Source organism: Callithrix jacchus, chromosome X (assembly GCF_049354715.1).
Source record: "Callithrix jacchus isolate 240 chromosome X, calJac240_pri, whole genome shotgun sequence".
NCBI lineage: Eukaryota > Metazoa > Chordata > Mammalia > Primates > Cebidae > Callithrix > Callithrix jacchus.
In genome coordinates, this window is record NC_133524.1 from 15,809,817 (window position 1) to 15,827,403 (window position 17,587).

The 17,587-nt window shown below is 40.2% G+C and overlaps 1 protein-coding gene across 3 annotated transcripts in view; it reads left to right on the plus strand.

Annotated features, from left to right (window-relative positions):
- Positions 1-7,364: 7,364 nt before the first annotated feature.
- BMX (BMX non-receptor tyrosine kinase) overlaps positions 7,365-17,587 on the plus strand; it is a 57,870-nt gene continuing 47,647 nt past the window's right edge. For 2 of the 3 annotated variants that reach the window (XM_002762647.6, XM_017968693.4), the window contains exons 1-3: positions 7,365-7,502; positions 14,857-15,003; positions 15,841-15,945. In XM_002762647.6, the coding sequence (XP_002762693.3) occupies positions 7,500-7,502; positions 14,857-15,003; positions 15,841-15,945 (255 nt within the window). In that variant the 5' untranslated portion in view covers positions 7,365-7,499. Of the gene's footprint in view, positions 7,503-12,501; positions 12,586-14,856; positions 15,004-15,840; positions 15,946-17,587 lie in introns of all 3 variants that reach the window. The other variant, XM_054251126.2, reaches the window with a different exon arrangement.

The window sequence follows — 17,587 nt, forward strand, 5'->3', positions numbered from 1 at the left end:
GTGCTTCGATCGGCCTTGTGGGAAACCTGTTTTTAACTGGAGTGTCCTTGTCAGTCCGCGGGGCTTGACGGCACGGATTCCAGTGCTGCCTCCACCGCTGGGAGGCACCACTTGGCATGACAAGGAACAGGTGGCTCAGCCCCTCTGTGCCTCTGGTTCCTCCTCTGTAAAATGAGGATGGTGATGATAGTAGTGCCAGCCTCATAGGGTTGCAATGAGAATTAAATTAGTCTGTCACGTTCTAAGCACTACACAACTGTTTGTTCTGCACGTCAGTTACCTGCTGTTTGTCTTTGGAAAGGAGTGCGGGGGTAGGGGTGGGCACCCATACATCTTTATTCCTACCTGAAGAGAAGGCACACTCCAGTAGGGAGACAAATGTTTCGGAGCTTGTATGTTGTTGGAACACAGTGGGCCTGCGTTGGAGAGTTTTCCCAAGAGCTTGAGGAGCTGGTACAAGCCAGTGAAGGGATCTAGTTCATTACTAAGATTACTAACTAGTGGTACAGCCACAGCTGCGGCTTCTGTTCTCCAAACACCAGAAGGCTCAATGCCTGGTTTTGAGAAAGGAAAGACAGTAGTGTCTCTAAAATAAGGTTGTCAAACTTTGTAAAGGACCAGATAGTAAATACTTTGACTTTGCAGGCCATGTACATTCTCCAGTTTGCCTCTGTAGCAAAAAAGCAGCCATCAATAACATGTAAATAAATGAATGCGGCTGTAGTTCAATAAAACTTTATGAATACGGAAATTTGAATTCATAAAATTCATACAATTATGAGTTCATATAATTTTTAGTTGTCATGAAATATCTGTCTTTTGATCTTAAAATGTGAAACCACTTAAAATGTAAAAAAAGTCCGAGCACAGTGGCTCATGCCTGTAATCCCAGCACTTTGGGAGGCTGAGGTGGGCGGATTACCGGAGGTCAGGAGTTCGAAACCATCCTGGCCCAGATGGTGAAACCCCATCTCTACTAAAAATACAAAAATTAGCTGGGCGTGGTGGCACGTGCCCCTAGTCCCAGCTACTCGGGAGGTTGAAGTAGGAGAATTGCTTGAACCCTGGAGGCAGAGGTTGTAGTGAGCTGAGATCGTGCCACTGCACTCCAGCCTGGCAACAGAGCAAGACTCCGTCTCAAAAAAAAAAAAAAAAAGAAGTAAAAACCATTCTTGGCCCTCTGGCTGTACAAAAATACGTAGTAGGTTGCCTACTCATTTTGGCTGCAGACCTAGTATGCAGACCTTGCTCTGAAAGAACAGGTGAGTAGAGGAAGAAACACTTTTCTCTGGGCTTTTAAAATACCAGTGGGGCTTAAACCCACCCTCATCACCTTACTTAGGTGATCCAAGGCTGGTTGACATAACACACATGAACATATAAAAGTGCTATGGAATAATAAGTATTTTTTATCATCACTGTAACTCTTCTGCAACTGTCTCCTCCACCTCTGCAGCTGTAAAAGGTGTACTAGGAGTGAAGGGTCCCCCTCCTTGTCTTTCAGAAGCTAGTTACGGGTAAAACCTAAGTCCAAGGGTGTGCATAGTTATAACAATGCAGAGAATTCCATTTACAGGCCCCTGCAGAAAAAAAAAGAAAAGAACAAGTCTGAAAGGGTAGAAGACTTAAATTGAGGAGAAACAAAGGTGAGAGAGGAAAGAACTCTTACAAACGAACAAAGGGCATATAATGTTTTACTGTAACAGGGCCCAGTTTTCAGATGAGAAATGTGACCCTGTATGTGAAGCTTTGAGCACTTTTCACACTGTCTTTCGCATCCAGATCAAGGTGTGGAGGAGGCAGCTAAATCTGTGAGTATGGAGACAGACTGTTGATGGCCTTTGGAATCTTGGGAAGCATAAAGAAAATTCATGCTGATACGGCAATGAGCAAAGCCTTCCCTAAATGATTCCAAACAACACCATTATAATCTTTTTACAAAATGTATTTATTATACTTTAAGTTCTGGGGTACATGTGCAGATCATGCAGGTTGGTTACATAGGTATACACATGCCATGGTGGTGGTTTGCTGCATCCATCATCCCATTATCTACATTAGGTATTTCTCCTAACGCTGTCCCTCCCCAATCCCCCCATCCCCTGCTATTCCTCCCCGGCCCTACAACACCATTATAATCTTGAAAGACAACCACATTACTGACTTACTTTGACTGTTTTCTTTTTCATTCAAGAATTTCATTTTCCTCTTCTGTAAAACTTACTGAATTTCTTTTCAAGGATACACAGTATAGAAGTACATGGATATCTTAAACACTTCATCATTTTTGTTTCTTTCTTCTTCAAGCCATCAACTCAAAAGTTCCTTCTTGCAGATTTTGTTAATATGCCTTTCAGGGCAGAGTAGCTGCTATTCATTAGATGACAAATATCTTTGAAATATTCCATATTGAAGACTCAGACTCATTGAACCCAGGAAACCATTTGGCTCCAAGTCAAGGACTGATTATTGTGTAAATGCTAGTTTACGAAGACCGTAAATGTACTGGGTGGTTGAAGACATCCAAATATATGCAGAAAAGATGAGTACATGTGACTCCCATAGCCACCCTCATGAGAGCATTCTGCACAGACCCGGTCTGTTCCATCAACCAGTGCTCTGACCCAGAAGCTACATGTGATCTGTTGTTGCATGAAACTCATAAGTATGTTTTTCTCTGTATTTCCCTTGGGTTTTTTTCAGTGTCTCAGGGAAAAAAAAAGAGCTGATGAGCCACAGAACTCTTTCTTTTGAGCCACAGAACTTTCTTAGAATCCATCACAAGCAAAATACTCTCAGGCCTGAAAGGCCGATTCATTTCTGGACCAGGAAACTGGAGAAATTTAGGTGAATGAGTTCCCTGATACTGACCTCAATTACCCTGATAACATTTCTCAGTTTTCAGCTTTTGTAAAGTGCTGTCTTCTGGCTGAATGAGGGCTGCTTTCAAGATCACAGTATTGGAGTAAAAACTAAAAACTAATTTGAATAACTAACAACCTCTAGTTCATGTTATGCACATTGAAATGTTTATGGATTAAGTGTACCGATGTCTGCAACTTACTTTAAATGCACCAAAAAATAACAATAGCAGCAATAATAATAGGAATGATAACAACGTGGATTAATAGACAAATAGAGAGATGGATAAACTGATGGATATATGACAAAGCAAATACAGCAAAATGTTCGTTGTAGAATCCAGATGGCAGGGTATTGGTGCTTTGACTTTTTTTAACTTTTCTATATTTTGAAATGTTTCATAATACAATCTTAGAAAAAAATAATTTGAGTCACAGTGGGAATCAGGACTGGAAAGATTCCAGAATGTGATATCCCTTCGTCTAGTTTCTCTGCTTCCAACTCTAGCACCTTGTACACAGTAAATGTAGTGACTCTCTGTTGAATTGAGCTGTTAAACTAAATGCCAAGCTGCAAGATCACTTCCAAAGTTGGCAGGGTGCTTCCAGAATATGAGTTGGTGATTTCTTTCTGTGAAGGCCAGATAGTAAGTATTTGAGACTTTGTGGGCATACAATCTCTGTCCCAACTACTCACCTCTGCTGTTGTAGACTGAAAGCAGACAGAGACAACACTTGACAGTTTGCCAAATAGAGGATACCATAAATGCCAAGGCCCTGGGACAGGAATGGTGGCTGTGTTTTAATAAACTTTGTTCACAAAAACTCATAGGGCTCACAGTTCACCAACTCCATGTAGACCACAAATCCTTACCTCCCACTAGAAAAATAGGAGTAAGATCGACAAAATGCCGACAGTCTATGTAAAGGATTCATGGGTGACAGGGCAGGTGATAACAAAAGGCAACAATGAACATTTTAGTGTCTATCTGCACCTCCTACTCGCCCATTTCCTTTCATAAAAAACAGGGCAGTTTGTTCCAGCACTGAACCTGAGGTTTGATATGCAAGCACCCTTAGGAGAGGTGATATGTTAATCTTCAATTCTAGTAAGTGTGAATAATTCACATCAAAACCCAACTTACAAGCAGCTTATTTTAGCACCAGAAGGAATACGTGCAGGAGGTAATAGAGTGATGCCCCCAAAGAAGAAATATCCATGAGCAAAGTTCAAGCTGCAGAGATAAGCTGTTGGAACCCTTATGGTCTTACTCTTTAGTGAGAAGAGACAAATAATAAAGGCAATAAATAAGTAAATTATGTATTCTGCTATAAGGTAATGAGTCCTGTAGAAGCAAGGAAAAACAGAGCAGAGAAAGGGAGACGGGAGTCCTGGGTGGAGGGTGAGTCTGTAATATTAAACAGGGTGGTCTGCATAGGGCTACTAGGAAGATGCCATTTCAAGCAGAACCTGGAAATGAGGACACGAGCCAGTCAGATATCTGGGAAAGTTAGCCAAGCATAGGATACTGCCAATGCAATGGCCCTGGACTAGATGTTGCTCAGAATATTGGAGGAGTAGAAAAGAGGCCAGTTTTAGGAGTGGGAAGATGAAGTAGAATAATCATGGGATGATGTTAGACAGTCCTAAGTGACCAGAACTGGGGGGCAAGCGAAGAGTTCAGACTGGAGAAGTGCTAAGATGTGACTTATATTTAAAACGATCATTCTAGCCACTCAGTGGAGAATAGACCGCAGGGACAAGAGTGGAAGAACAATCAGGATACTAGTACAGTAATTCCCCCTGGGGGTGGTGGCAACTCAGACCAGTAGGTGGCAGTAGAGGTAAAGAAAAGTGGCCCAATGGGGTACATTTGAGGATAGCACTAACCTTATTTCATGAAGGATTGAACGTTTGGTGCAAGGGAAGGGTAAAAATTGAAGATGACTCCATATTCTTTAGCCTGAGCAACTGGAAGGGGAGAGTTCCTATTAGCTGATAAGAGGAAGATTGTAGGAGAAACTAGTTTGGGGGATGAATCAGGAGGTCAGCTTTGGACAAGTTTGAGATATATATCAGATACCCCAAGTACAGACGGACAAGTTGACAGTCAAATATGAGTCTGGAATTCAGGAGAGACGTCCTGGCTGTCCTAGGCACATAGATGGGGCTTAAAGCCATGAGCCAAGTGAAGTTTTTAAAGTGAGAGGAAAATACAGGTCCGCCACAAGACAGAAGGACTCTGATTATTTGGTTTTCTTTCTCTCTCTCTCGCTCTCTCTCTCTCTCTCTCTCTCACACACACACACACACACACACACACACACACACACAATGGTTTCTACAAGGTTCTTTTTTATTTTAAAAATGTAAGCACAAGTGAACAAGTTTGTTCACATCATGAAGTCAAATTGTCCCATGCCATAACCCTTTAGTTGTAGCTTGCTAAGGTCTTACATGAACAAGCTTTGGAGAAAATTCTTAAAATTCTAACCGAGTAAAGGTGACAGTGCAGCATATAATTTGAGTAAATTCAGTCATATTATCAAAATAGCAGGTTGCCAAAAATTAGGATGTAACTAGTCATGGAAAATACAGAGCCAAAGAAACAGTCAAGAGACATAGCAGAGGAAGTGAATGAATAGAATAACTAAATAAATCTGTGACATTTTGACTTAGAGGAAACCACTCCTCCCAGCTGCCCTTGAGTGTTTTACACCCCAAGAAGGGATGGAAATCCCAAGAGATTGTGCCCAGGTGTTTCCACATTTATACCAACTGTATTAGTCCATTTTCATGCTTCTATGAAGAAATACTCAAGACTGGGTAATTTATGAAGAAAGAGGGGTTTAATGGACTCACAGTTCCATATGACTGGGAAGACCTCACAATCATAGTGGACAGTGAAAGAGGAGCAAAGGCACATCTTACATGGTGGCAAGCAAGAGTGTGTGTGCAGGGGAACTGCCCTTTATAAAACTATCAGATCTGGTGAGACTTATTCACTATCATAAGAACAGCACAGGAAAAACCCACCCCCATGATTCAATTACCTCCCACTAGGTCCCTCCCACAACATGTGCGGATTATGGGAACTCCGATTCAAGATGAGATTTGGGTGAAGACACAGTCAAACCCCATCACCGACTGCTCTTTCCCTTACCCTAAGTTTACTTTTCATTCTAGAATCTAACTTTTGCCATATTACCATATATAAGTTGTGGAGTAAATACAAATTGTCATGTGCAAAAGGAAATTAATTAGCAGAGTGTAGAATTAATTTATTTGGCCAGGTTGTTATGCTACTGCTGCCCTGCTTCACCCTTAATTTTTTGAATGACTCCCTGCTATATTCCTAAAGAATGGAGAGCTATTTGGAACCCAGCAGTGGTCTTAATTTGCTACCAGAATGTAAATTACACTCTTTTGAATTATTCTGAAGGACTCCTTGCCCTTCCCCAAATTCCAGTTTCCCAATTGAAATATTTAAAAAATATTTCTCCCAAGTTATTTTTCCCACACTCTACTGTAATTAAACCATTACTTGTGGTTCTCCCTCCTCCATTCATAGCCCCTTGAAGATGTGGGCTGCTTCTCTTCTGTAGGTTCTTGTGTCTCTAGCCCCTAACAGAATGCTCAGCACATGGCAGGTTCTCAAATAAGACTTGACTGAACGAATGAATAGAAATAATGCTAATTCCATGTACACTCAAAAGAAAACCTATTTGAAAGTTAGTAGCTTCACTCTCCTCTGTCAATCCAAGACTTCTTCACATCATAGATACTAACAAATAAGTTGCAGTAATCAACAATTTGTAAGTAAGCACAGTGTGTCAGTGCATGCCAAAAGGATGATTTCTTTCCTTGGCTGTCCATATCAGGACATAAAATATGTCCTTAGATTTATTACAAATGGCCAGCCAGTATGCACCAGAGAAAAACGGTGGAATAGGGGAAGCCAAAAGTTGTGAGGCTGTCATAATGATGTCAAGAGACACACCTTTTCGTTGTGATCTGGGTGTACCATACCTTAGCAAAAACAATCCCTTTTTCATTTCTGGATTTCTTAATAACTTAAACTATACAAAGAAACTCCTTTCCCATCATATGAACTGTTCTTACATATTCTCTGTTCTTCCTTTGTCCAAGTGTTTAAGTTTGATTGCTTATTCTCTGTGTGCTTTGGCATTACCTAATGGTTTCCTGGCTCGTGTGAGAGAAGTCAGCGTCAGCAGTTGGGGCTTGCCGAGATATTTTCTTGTCCTTTCCAGCACAGCGCTCTACAAACAAAGGCAGGGGTTATCACATGTACCCGAGAGCTGCCTGGGAAAAATGGGAGCTATAGTTTTCAAAATTGGAACCTTTATGGAATATGCTTTTGTCTCCGTTTTCGTTGCGTTCAATCAGATCAACAAGTGTTGGCTAAGTGTTGAGCGCGGTTTCCTGTGGGATTGTGTAAGGCTCTGTAGGACAATAAACGTGTTGGGGGCACTGAGTAATGTGGCCATTTCTGACCCAGCAGCCAGGAAAATGTGAAACAATTTGCTTCTGCTGGAAACAGGACAGCTGGGGCTTTGTTCCTGCAAGAGCAGACCAACCACCGCGGCAGGACCCAGGCAAGCACGGAACAAGCCGAGATGGTGCGTTTAAGCGGCAGGTGGCTACTCAGTGTCATATTCTATGGGGAAAATAAGTTTAGTTCCTGGTGTTGTGGGACCTGAAGCTTACAAACTTTGGAAAGCTCGCCTTAAGAAAAATAGTGCAACATTTTGAATATGAAATTGCCAGGGCTTCCCCTGGGACTTTAGATGGGACTAGGTAATTTAGAGGCCAATGGGTGAAACTGCTATAATTTCACCATAAATTCACTCCTTGCTCAAAATCTCAGTTGGAGAAGCTATCAGTTTCTGTGCATATCACCACCAGGTCTATCTGGCTTTGTGCTGTGCTCTCTGCTAATTGTCTCCAGCCTCTTCTTTAGGTATTGCCTTTCCACAGTCTTTCATATTGGCCTCATAACTGCTTCCAAAGAGACATAGAAATGTTCCTTATACCTTCTTTAAGTTTGTTTTTATGCTGTTACTTTAGCTACAAATATTTGCTCTTAGGTTCCTGAAGTCTCCCTAAATCAAGAGCTTAGTGTATTTTAGATGAAGGTAGACAGATGGGAGGGAGGGGAACCATACAGTTGTACTCACATCCAAATAATTTTGAAAGATTTTGTGGGCCACAATGATTTTATTGGATTTGAAAAGTAGTACAAACTTTGTGATTGATGTAAGCGCTTCTCAAGCTTTCTTGTGCACGTGGATCACCTGGGAATCTTGCTAAAATGAAGATTTGGCTGCATGAGGTCTCGGGTGGGAACTGAGAGTCTGTATTTCTAATGAGCACCCAGGTGATGCAAGTGCACGGACCACATTTTGAGTCACATCCAAGTATTTATTTGTAGGAAATATGGTGGCACAAATACATAGTCACTAAGGGGCTGGTTCAACTTCATTTTATAGTAACTCATCTCAGGATGGAAAGTCTGTGACAAACCTGCCAGGGACTGGTGCTTATTGACATGACAATACATGAGGAGGTCTTCCTGCCTCCCGTTATCGCCTATCCTCAGGAGCTGGGAACAAAGGGATGGGAAGTAAAATTTTATCATTAAGGTTCATTATCATTTCATTGTTTTTAGTTCTTTACTTTTGCTATGGTCTCTTTTTAAAACTTTGCCTATGGAGTGATGAGAAGGGACATCAATTTTTAGAGCATCTGCTAGGGTGATGGGCATTAGGCTGCCATTTTCTCTTGACTACTCATAACCCTTTGAAGTGGTTATTGTTTTACTCCCTTTACAGATGGGGAAGCTGAGGTTTAGCTGGATTAAGTAACATGACAGGTTGCATAGAGACAGAGCAGGGATTCAAACACAGCTTGGTGTTTTCACTCACACCAGCTTGCATCACATAAGCAGTGTTACATGTTTCATTCAGCAGGAGATGCTAGCTCATGGATTTATCACTTTTTGCTTTTCTCCTAAGAAAGATGCCCAAAGAGAGTGCCCTAGGCAGAAGAGAGGGAGCTGAAAGAAATAGGTTACTGAAAAGAAGAAAAGACTTACAAAAGCTCTATGGGGCACTGAAGATTAATCTCACACCTAGAGTAAAACTTAGCTCCAACAGGACTAGCATTATAATTTTTGCCTTCTTTGTGAGAAAGTGATCTTCCCAAATTGTCTGGTTTTTATACATTCATTTTGGAACAATTAAGGTATGGTGCTCCAAAATGCTGAGAATTAGACGGTCAATGTTAAAAGACTTCTATCCATATCATGCCAAAATCAACTTTAATTTTCCCTCTCCTACGTAATATCATGTGAAATAAGGATTTGGCAGGTTGTGTGAAGCCAGGATTTGTCTTTGGCCAGCATCATAAGACTTTTTTGAACTAGTTTACTTGATTCTCAGTCAAACTTTTTGTTCTTGTTTAAACTTACCATCACAGTGTGTTCAGTTCTTCAACAGGAAGATAAGCAGGCCTAGCATTTGGCAAATATTTGAAGAACAAGTTTGTCACAGGGCCCTCCATTTTCCCTTCCAGATCCCGCCCCACTTGGAGTGTCTTTCCTTTCTTTCCCACCCTTCCTGCTCTACTGCCCTCCCACCACATGTATTATTTTAACATCTTGGCACCTACCGAAATCCTCAGCTATATGGCATGTAAAGTAAGAGAGGATAACTAAACCAAGTCAAGGGGTAAGGAATTGCTATCGTTCTTTCTCAATTCTGAAGGATAAATCTTTAAAGGCACCACCCTGAGCCAGTCAGGGAATACACTACCTGGTTGAGGGAACTATCCAATGGCCATTTAACTAGATATCCCTATGTCCCTTTGTATCTTGTCTACTGCTCCTCTTCTGTACCACTGAGAATTTATTCCAACTTTTGAGGTTGTGTGTTCTTACCTATTTTGAAAACTTGGGTTCAAAGTTTGCCATTTAACACTGCCTTTCAGCAGGAGATTCCTATTGAAAGATTATAGGTAACAATATCTTTCTGATATTTTCGGCAAAATGTCTCTTGCACGTGTCTGTTAAGACTCAAATTTATGGGTAGTCTCACTAAACTGTGTCCTTTAACAACGCTGTAGTATGTTTGGCTGAATACATACATATCTCCTACTCTGTTTACCGCCATCATGGAGTGGACAGTGTACAGGCAGGACACATGAAGCTGGCTCCCAGGACCATGCCTCTTAGGTCACTGGTTAACAGTACTGGCGAAGACACCTAGGCTACTGGGCTCAGTGCTACATCTGTTAAACGGTTTCTAGGGTTCCTACCAGATTTGACATCCTACGACTGCCTTCCTGTATTTAAGTGAGAGCATTCTCCGGTTTAGGAGGGTCACACAGCAGGCATGTCCTTCTCCAGCATTAATATCATGGTCACAAATATGGGCTGTGGAGTTAGACTGACTGGATTCAAATCCAGCTCCACCCACTAGCAGTGTGGCCTGGGCAATTTATTTATCTATTGCAGCTCCATAATCTATTAGCAGGAAACGATGTTACAACTTACTCTATAGGGTGACTGTGTCACAACCTACCCCATGGGCTGGGAGTATCACAAAATCTCCCCTAGGATGGGAGTGTTCTGGACTACCACATAAGGTAGAGGTGTCATGACCTACTCCATAGAGCAGTTGTGATCAGTAAACTCTAAACAGCTGGCGCATAGTGAGCCCTCCTTAAACATTGGCTAGGATCAGTATTAGTAAAATCACTCTCATCCTTCAAAGTCTAATTTCAATGTGCTCCCTTCTAAAATACCTTATTTGGTTACCTTAAGAAAAAAACAACTTTTCCTTCCTTGGCCCTTTCATAGCACAATGAATGGACTCTACTCTAGCACTTGCATTTTCCCCCCATCTCTTCTTTTTTAAAGCATAGTTGGTACCCACAGTGTGCCAAGTACTTTCACATAAGTTTTCTCATTTAAGTCCCGTAAAGTAAGAGAGTTTTTACCTATCTTACTTTACAAATCAGAAAACTGAAAGTTAGTGCAGGAAAGGGCTTGGCCAGGGTAATACAGCTTATAAATGACAGTTCTGTAACCTCCTCCTGCCTTTTGAGTCTACCACCCCACAGCTATCTTGCATATTAGTTAGTTATGCAGCCTATGTCTCAAGCTTGTACATCATCCCTCAGGGCCACAGACAGCTGATCTTTATTTCTGGAACCAGTAACTCAATATTGGACACACTGTAGGCTCAAAATCAAGTGTGCCAAATAGAACTGCCAGCCTGAACCTCTTACTCTCATGACATTGTTACCCTATAAGTCCTAAATAACTATAGTGATTACAAGTCATGTGAATTCAACATACACCTTTTATGTGTGTAAGAGGTTACCTAATGGCTGCTAGCTTCCTTATAAGAAATACTATATTGATTTCTGCCAGTTTTTTTTTTTTTTTCCTCCTCCGTGCCTTAATCTCTTTCCAGTTTCATCTGTTTATGAAAATAGGCAGCCTGGGCTATTTGGTAAGCAAATTGATATGTCTATTCTATGTGGGTGGTAATATGAGAATCCACCCAAATCCCACTAGCTCCTCTATGGAAATAGATTTCTTGTTAATACTGACTGGGTTTAGGATCTCATTTTACTTTAAAAGGTTTTTTGTTTCACCTTCCCAACTGAATTCTCCTTAAATAAGGGTAACGAGAGCAGGGTTTGCTAGTTGTTGGACATACATTTGACTTAACAGTGAACCCTGTTTATTTATTGTCAAAATACAAGGGAGGAGATACTGCATTTCTAAAAACTAATCATCAGCAACTATCCAACTACCCTTCTATATCAAGAGATACCATAGAAATGTTTTCCAATTAGAATCTAGCCCATAGGAGGAGAAAGAAGAAGTATAAGGAAGGGACAGAAGTAAATAGAAGGAGAAAGGCAAGTCCAAGCCTGAGCAGAAACCACATGGTTTGTCTTAGAAGAAACTGATATGGAAATGAAAACAGCTTGAGTCATCAAGGCGGGGTTCTTCAAGATTGTTAGGAAGCTTCAGTACTCCAGATTAGGGAGTGCAGCTTTGAAGGACTGTTCCTCTTGGATAGGTACCTCAAAAATGTGTGGCTTCAGGTGTTTATTGCATGAGAACAACAGATTACAGACCCATGTGTACAGTACGTGAACCTGTCTTCGAAAAAATAAACATGTGCACACAAATATTTCAAAAGAAAAACATCTAGAAATGTGCTGTGTTTTTCTTTTCCCTTTCTGTAGCTCTGGGCTTTATAGAATAAACATATATTGCATATGCATCTTAAAATGAAAGCAAAAAAATGTATAAAGGGCAGGATTTTGAAATGAACAATTATGTTGAAATTTCACAAGTTATATTTCACCAGATGCAACAATGCTTGTAAACCCTTGGAGGTTTACTGGAGAAGGTGCTTGAGGGTTCAATACCTTCCTTTTTACTCGATGTTCTTCCTTTCAATATACAGAGGCAACTTTGTGAATTTGTCAGTGGTCTCTGTGACTCATCTTATTATTTTTTGATACAAAATTACAAAAATTCTCATCTCTGGTGTGATACACATAACATTTTTCTTTTTCTTTCTTTTTTGTTTTTAGAGACAGGGTCTCAGTCTGTCGCCCAGGCTGGAGTGCAGTGGCATGATCCTTCCTCTTCAGCCTCCCGAGTAGCTGGGACTACAGGTGCAAACCACCATGTCTGCTAATTTGTTAAAAAATTTTTCTAGAGACAGGATCTTGCTATGTTGCCCAGGCAGGTCTCAAACTCCCGACCTCAAGTGATCCTCCCTCCTCAGCTTTCCAATGTGCTGGGATTACAGGCATGAGCCACCGTGCCCTGCCTAGGCGTGAAAGTTCTATAAACAGAAAAGTATGTATATCGGCACATAGTACTGGGAAAGACTAAATAGTTACTTTAACATTAGGTTTTTCACATTTTTAAAACAATGTTAATGTCACAAATTGATTTAGCATCTGAAAAAAATTAAAAAGTAAATTTTCTATTCAACTAATCAGATCTATTTAATTAGCACTCTGCTTTGAGGAATGACATTTCAGCTATGGATATAAAAAAAATTGACAAGAGTTTTCACAGTTTTCTCCTTCTGTGTCATTAGTAAAAGAAATATATAAGCACCCTAAAACTATGGCTGGTGTGATATTGCCTGCCTAAAAGAGGCTTTCCCTCACAAAAAGTAGACCTTCGTTATTTCCGTAAGTCTCTGAGCAAATTCTGTAGAAAATAAGCTTATCTGAGCACATGGATATGTAGAGTTCACAATGGAAGCATATATAAAAGGAAGGCATGCTACCTGCCTCTGTAGGTTCTGCAGGCTCTACTGTACCCTGATCTCTGCCCTGTCTTTACTGGGCAAAGAAACCAGTGACCATGGCAAATAGCACCCATTGGACTCTGAAGAAACCCATTCTTCTTTTGCAAAAGAATTATCCTTTTTAAATAGCTAAAAATATCCCAAGCAAAAAGTAACCAAGACTTTATTATATTGAATGGATAAGGTTTCCACTACTTCTACCTAAAAATCAAATAATGCCCTTGGAGGACATTTTAGAAATTAATAAATAATCTTTTGTTTTATATAGTAAATAATAAAAGCTGGTTTTCTTGATTCCACTTTGAGAGTTGTGTGGTCTATGTCAGGATGAAAGCTGGCTGGAGCCAACTGTGGTTTATTCAATGCCAGGCTGTATTTCTTAGTCTCCCTTTCATTTCACTCTTCTGCCATAGTGAGTCCATCATACTCACCGGCCAGTGAGAAGTGCCCTCTAGTGAATGGATGGGTTCACTTAGCGCCTGCCTCCATGCAAACAGAGTAATGCCTGTGTGAGTGCTTCCTGATCAAGATTGATAAGTGGGATGCAAATATCTTCTTTTTAATGCATGTCCCTGGGAGATAGCCAGAGGGAACATGAGTGATGGTGCCTTGAAGCGGTAACTTTTGCTTAGAGCTTGAGAGTTAAAGTTAAGGACCAACACGTATACTTTGGCTGTAGCGAGTCTAAGGTGAGTGAAACCTTCAGATTATCAATAAAGAAAGATCTTAACTATTGGGCATGTGAATGCAAAGAATGATACAATTTCACAAAGCAATGAAGAATGTAAGAAAGTTTGTCTCTCTGGCCTACTGCTCAGTATTGCTACTGTTCATGGTCAGAGCTGATATCAGATTGAGGGTTGAAGCAACCATCTTAGTCGAACTAGAAAATTAATTGGTTTATTTTTCAGAAATACTTTAAGTTTTAATATTTTACATGATTTTGGAATAAAAAGCAACAGTCTTTTTACTTTACAATTTTACTCATTTTTTCAGTTCTTCTAAATCTCTTTCGATAGCATCTGTTATTGCACCCTCATATATTTTCCTCATTTTATTCTGCCCTAGGCATTCACTTTAATTTTAAATTCTCATAGATATTGAAAATTATACCTGTGTCCTTTATGTTAAAGATCTGGTCATGATCAGGGCTGCAGGTGTTATTGACAATAACGTCAGTGCTTCATAGTGGTTTGGATAATTCGATCAAATTACTGGCCATTGCTTCATAAATTGTGAACTGTCTGGAGTTAATTTTTTTTTAAGTTTTATCATACCCAATTCAATCCAACCAACACATACAGAATGTTTAAAGAGTACAGAGCATTTTGATAAGATGGTCTGGAGAATGGTGCAAAGATGATGAATTTATTATCCACCGTGGGAGGAGTCAAATGTAGAAAGTGCTTTTTAAAAATCAACATAGTTATAAAACCCAAAGCAAAAGCAGTAGAAAAACTGTAGCTACTATGTAATTTTCTTATAATCCTAAATCAGTCTCATTAAAAAATTAGCATTTATATTATTCTTTAATAGGAAATAGTTGAGGAAATGATATGGAGGTTAAAGAGAACTTACCTAGATGCTGCAAATACTCATTTGACTTATTTATTTTGTTTAGGATGATAATATGGATACAAAATCTATTCTAGAAGAACTTCTTCTCAAAAGGTCACAGCAAAAAAAGAAAATGTCACCAAATAATTACAAAGAACGACTTTTTGTTTTGACCAAGACAAACCTTTCCTACTATGAATATGACAAAATGGTGAGACATTATTTATTTTATTGTTTCCATACAATTTATTATTTTTCCTAAGTCTCCACAAAGTACTTGATCATAATGAGAGAATATCAGGTTTCTTAGCTTACACAGTAAAGGTCCACTTCTATTCACTCATCACATGACCTTTTCTTAAAGAAGGTATAGTGAATTCAAGATAAAGGACTTTAAAACATTAGTTAACTTTACTAAGGCAAATTATAACTTTAGAACAGTGGTTCTCAACTGAGGGCATTTTTGCTCCCCAGGGGACATTGGGAAAAGACTGGAGATATTTTGGGTTGTCCCAACTGGAGGACAGGAACAGTAAGTGCTAAAGGCATCTAGTGAGTAGAGGCCAAGAATGCTAACCTTCCTGCAGTGCACAGGACAGTCCTCACAACAAATAAATTACCCAGCCTTAAATGTCAATAGTGCTGAGGATAAGAAACGCTGCCTTAAAACAATGCTAGAAATAAAAGACTATTCCTGTACAGTTGAGAATTCTACTATAGTAAAAATACCGAATCATAAGATTCAGCCAAAATGAAGATGCTTTGCAGAAGTTAAATCTTGATTTTCCTGAGTATATTAACCACATGGTAGGTGATTTGAAACACATTTCAAGATAATCAAAGAAGATTATTAACCACTGGAATATATGTGTTTGTGTCCACACTCAAGGAATAGATTCTGTTGTCACTGGATTTTGACTATCATAAGTGGTTCTCCATCGCCCACCCCCTACCCCAATCTTCCTTTCAAGCATAACTTGAGTTTTGTCTTTCCTTGTGCACCATGGTGCATTGCATGAAGTATCTTACATTTTGTTTTTTAATTCAGAAAAGGGGCAGCAGAAAAGGATCAATTGAAATTAAGAAAATCAGATGCGTGGAGAAAGTAAATCTAGAGGAGCAGACGCCTGTGGAGAGACAGTATCCATTTCAGGTAAAGGGGAGAACGACATTGCATTGGGTGGATAGTTCTTCCTTTAATTTTTCTATTGTGAACTCAGTATATCTAGGAAAAATAATGATATTTCAAAACAATCTATTAAGACAATAACAAGGCTTGGAATATTCCCAAATGGGAGTTGGGCATTTTGCTAAAATTCTGTCGACCAAGCTGTCTTCCCTGGAGGGAAGGGACGCAAGACAGGAGTGTAAGTCGCAGAGACCTGACCTGCCTCTGGTCTGATAATCTCTTTTAACAAACATTGTTGAGTGTCTCTGATGTGGTACACAGTAATAGGCATACTATAGGGAATAAAACATTGCCCCTGTCCCAAGGCATGTATAGGGAAGTGGGAAAATAGACTAATACACAGACCATTACAAAGCAGTGTTAAGATGGAGGTCGACAGAGTGCATCCATGAAGTCTCAGGATGTGGAAGCTCTAAGAGGCTAGAGATATATTCTATTGGAGGTGACACTCAGGTTGGGAAGGACAAGTAAAATTTAACCCCGCCAAAATGAGAAGGGCAGTAGGACAAAAGCAGCCGCAGGTAGCAAGGCACTGATGGGTGAAATAGTATGACATGTTTGGAGAGCACTAAGTAGTCCCTGTGAATAAAGAAGCCCATGAGACAGTGAAAGAGATGAGCCTGGAGAGGTGACCATACTAAGGAGTTTTCATTTTACCCTGAAGTATTTTAAACAATGATACGCTATGGAGTCTATGCCGACAGTACCTTTTGGAAGTGGCCTAACCTAAGTCATGCCCTACTTTTCTTTTTCTTTTTTTTTCCTTTCTGTTTTTTGGAGACAGAGTCTTGCTCTGTCACCAAGCTGAAGTGCAGTGGCGTGATCTTGGCTCACTGCAACCTCCACCTCCTGAGTTCGATTGATTCTCCTGCCTCAGTCTACCAAGTAGTTGAGACTACAAGTGTGCGCCACCATGCCCACCTATTTTTTGTATTTTTAGTAGAGACGAGGTTTCACCATGTTGGCCAGATGGTCTCGATCTCTTGACCTTGCGATCTGCCCTCCTCGGCCTCCCAAAATGCTGAGATTACAGCGTGAGCCACTGTGCCCAGCCCCCTACTTTTCTCATATCATAAAAACTTACATTTCTGATCTAAAGGTAGATAGATTGTCTTTCAGATGGCCTGACTATCCAGTGCTAGTAGTAGGAAGCTGTGGCTAAAATTGAAATACAATAATCCAGTTGATTAACAAACCATACTTCCCATTTGGAAAAAGTATTACCAGGCCAGGCACAATGGCTTATGCCTGTAATCCCAGCATTTTAGGAGGCCAAGGAGGGAGGATCACTTGAGGCTGTGAGTTCAAGACAGCCTGGGCAACACAGTGAGACCTCATCTCTACATAAACATCTTTTAATTGAAATAAATTACCCAATTGGGAGAAACCAGGGGACAGCATGCTCATGGAAGATGCTGCAAACACCTCACAGAGGCATGAGGTGGTCAAAAAACCCACAGGCTTTGGAGCCCCACAGAGCTCCTAGTCCCACCATTTATACTTGTGTAGCCGTAAACACATACTCAACTTCTATTCTCATAGAGTTGAAATAAGATGAAAATATTGAAGTCGCTAGGAAAGAGCTCAGCAACTAGTAAGTGTTTAA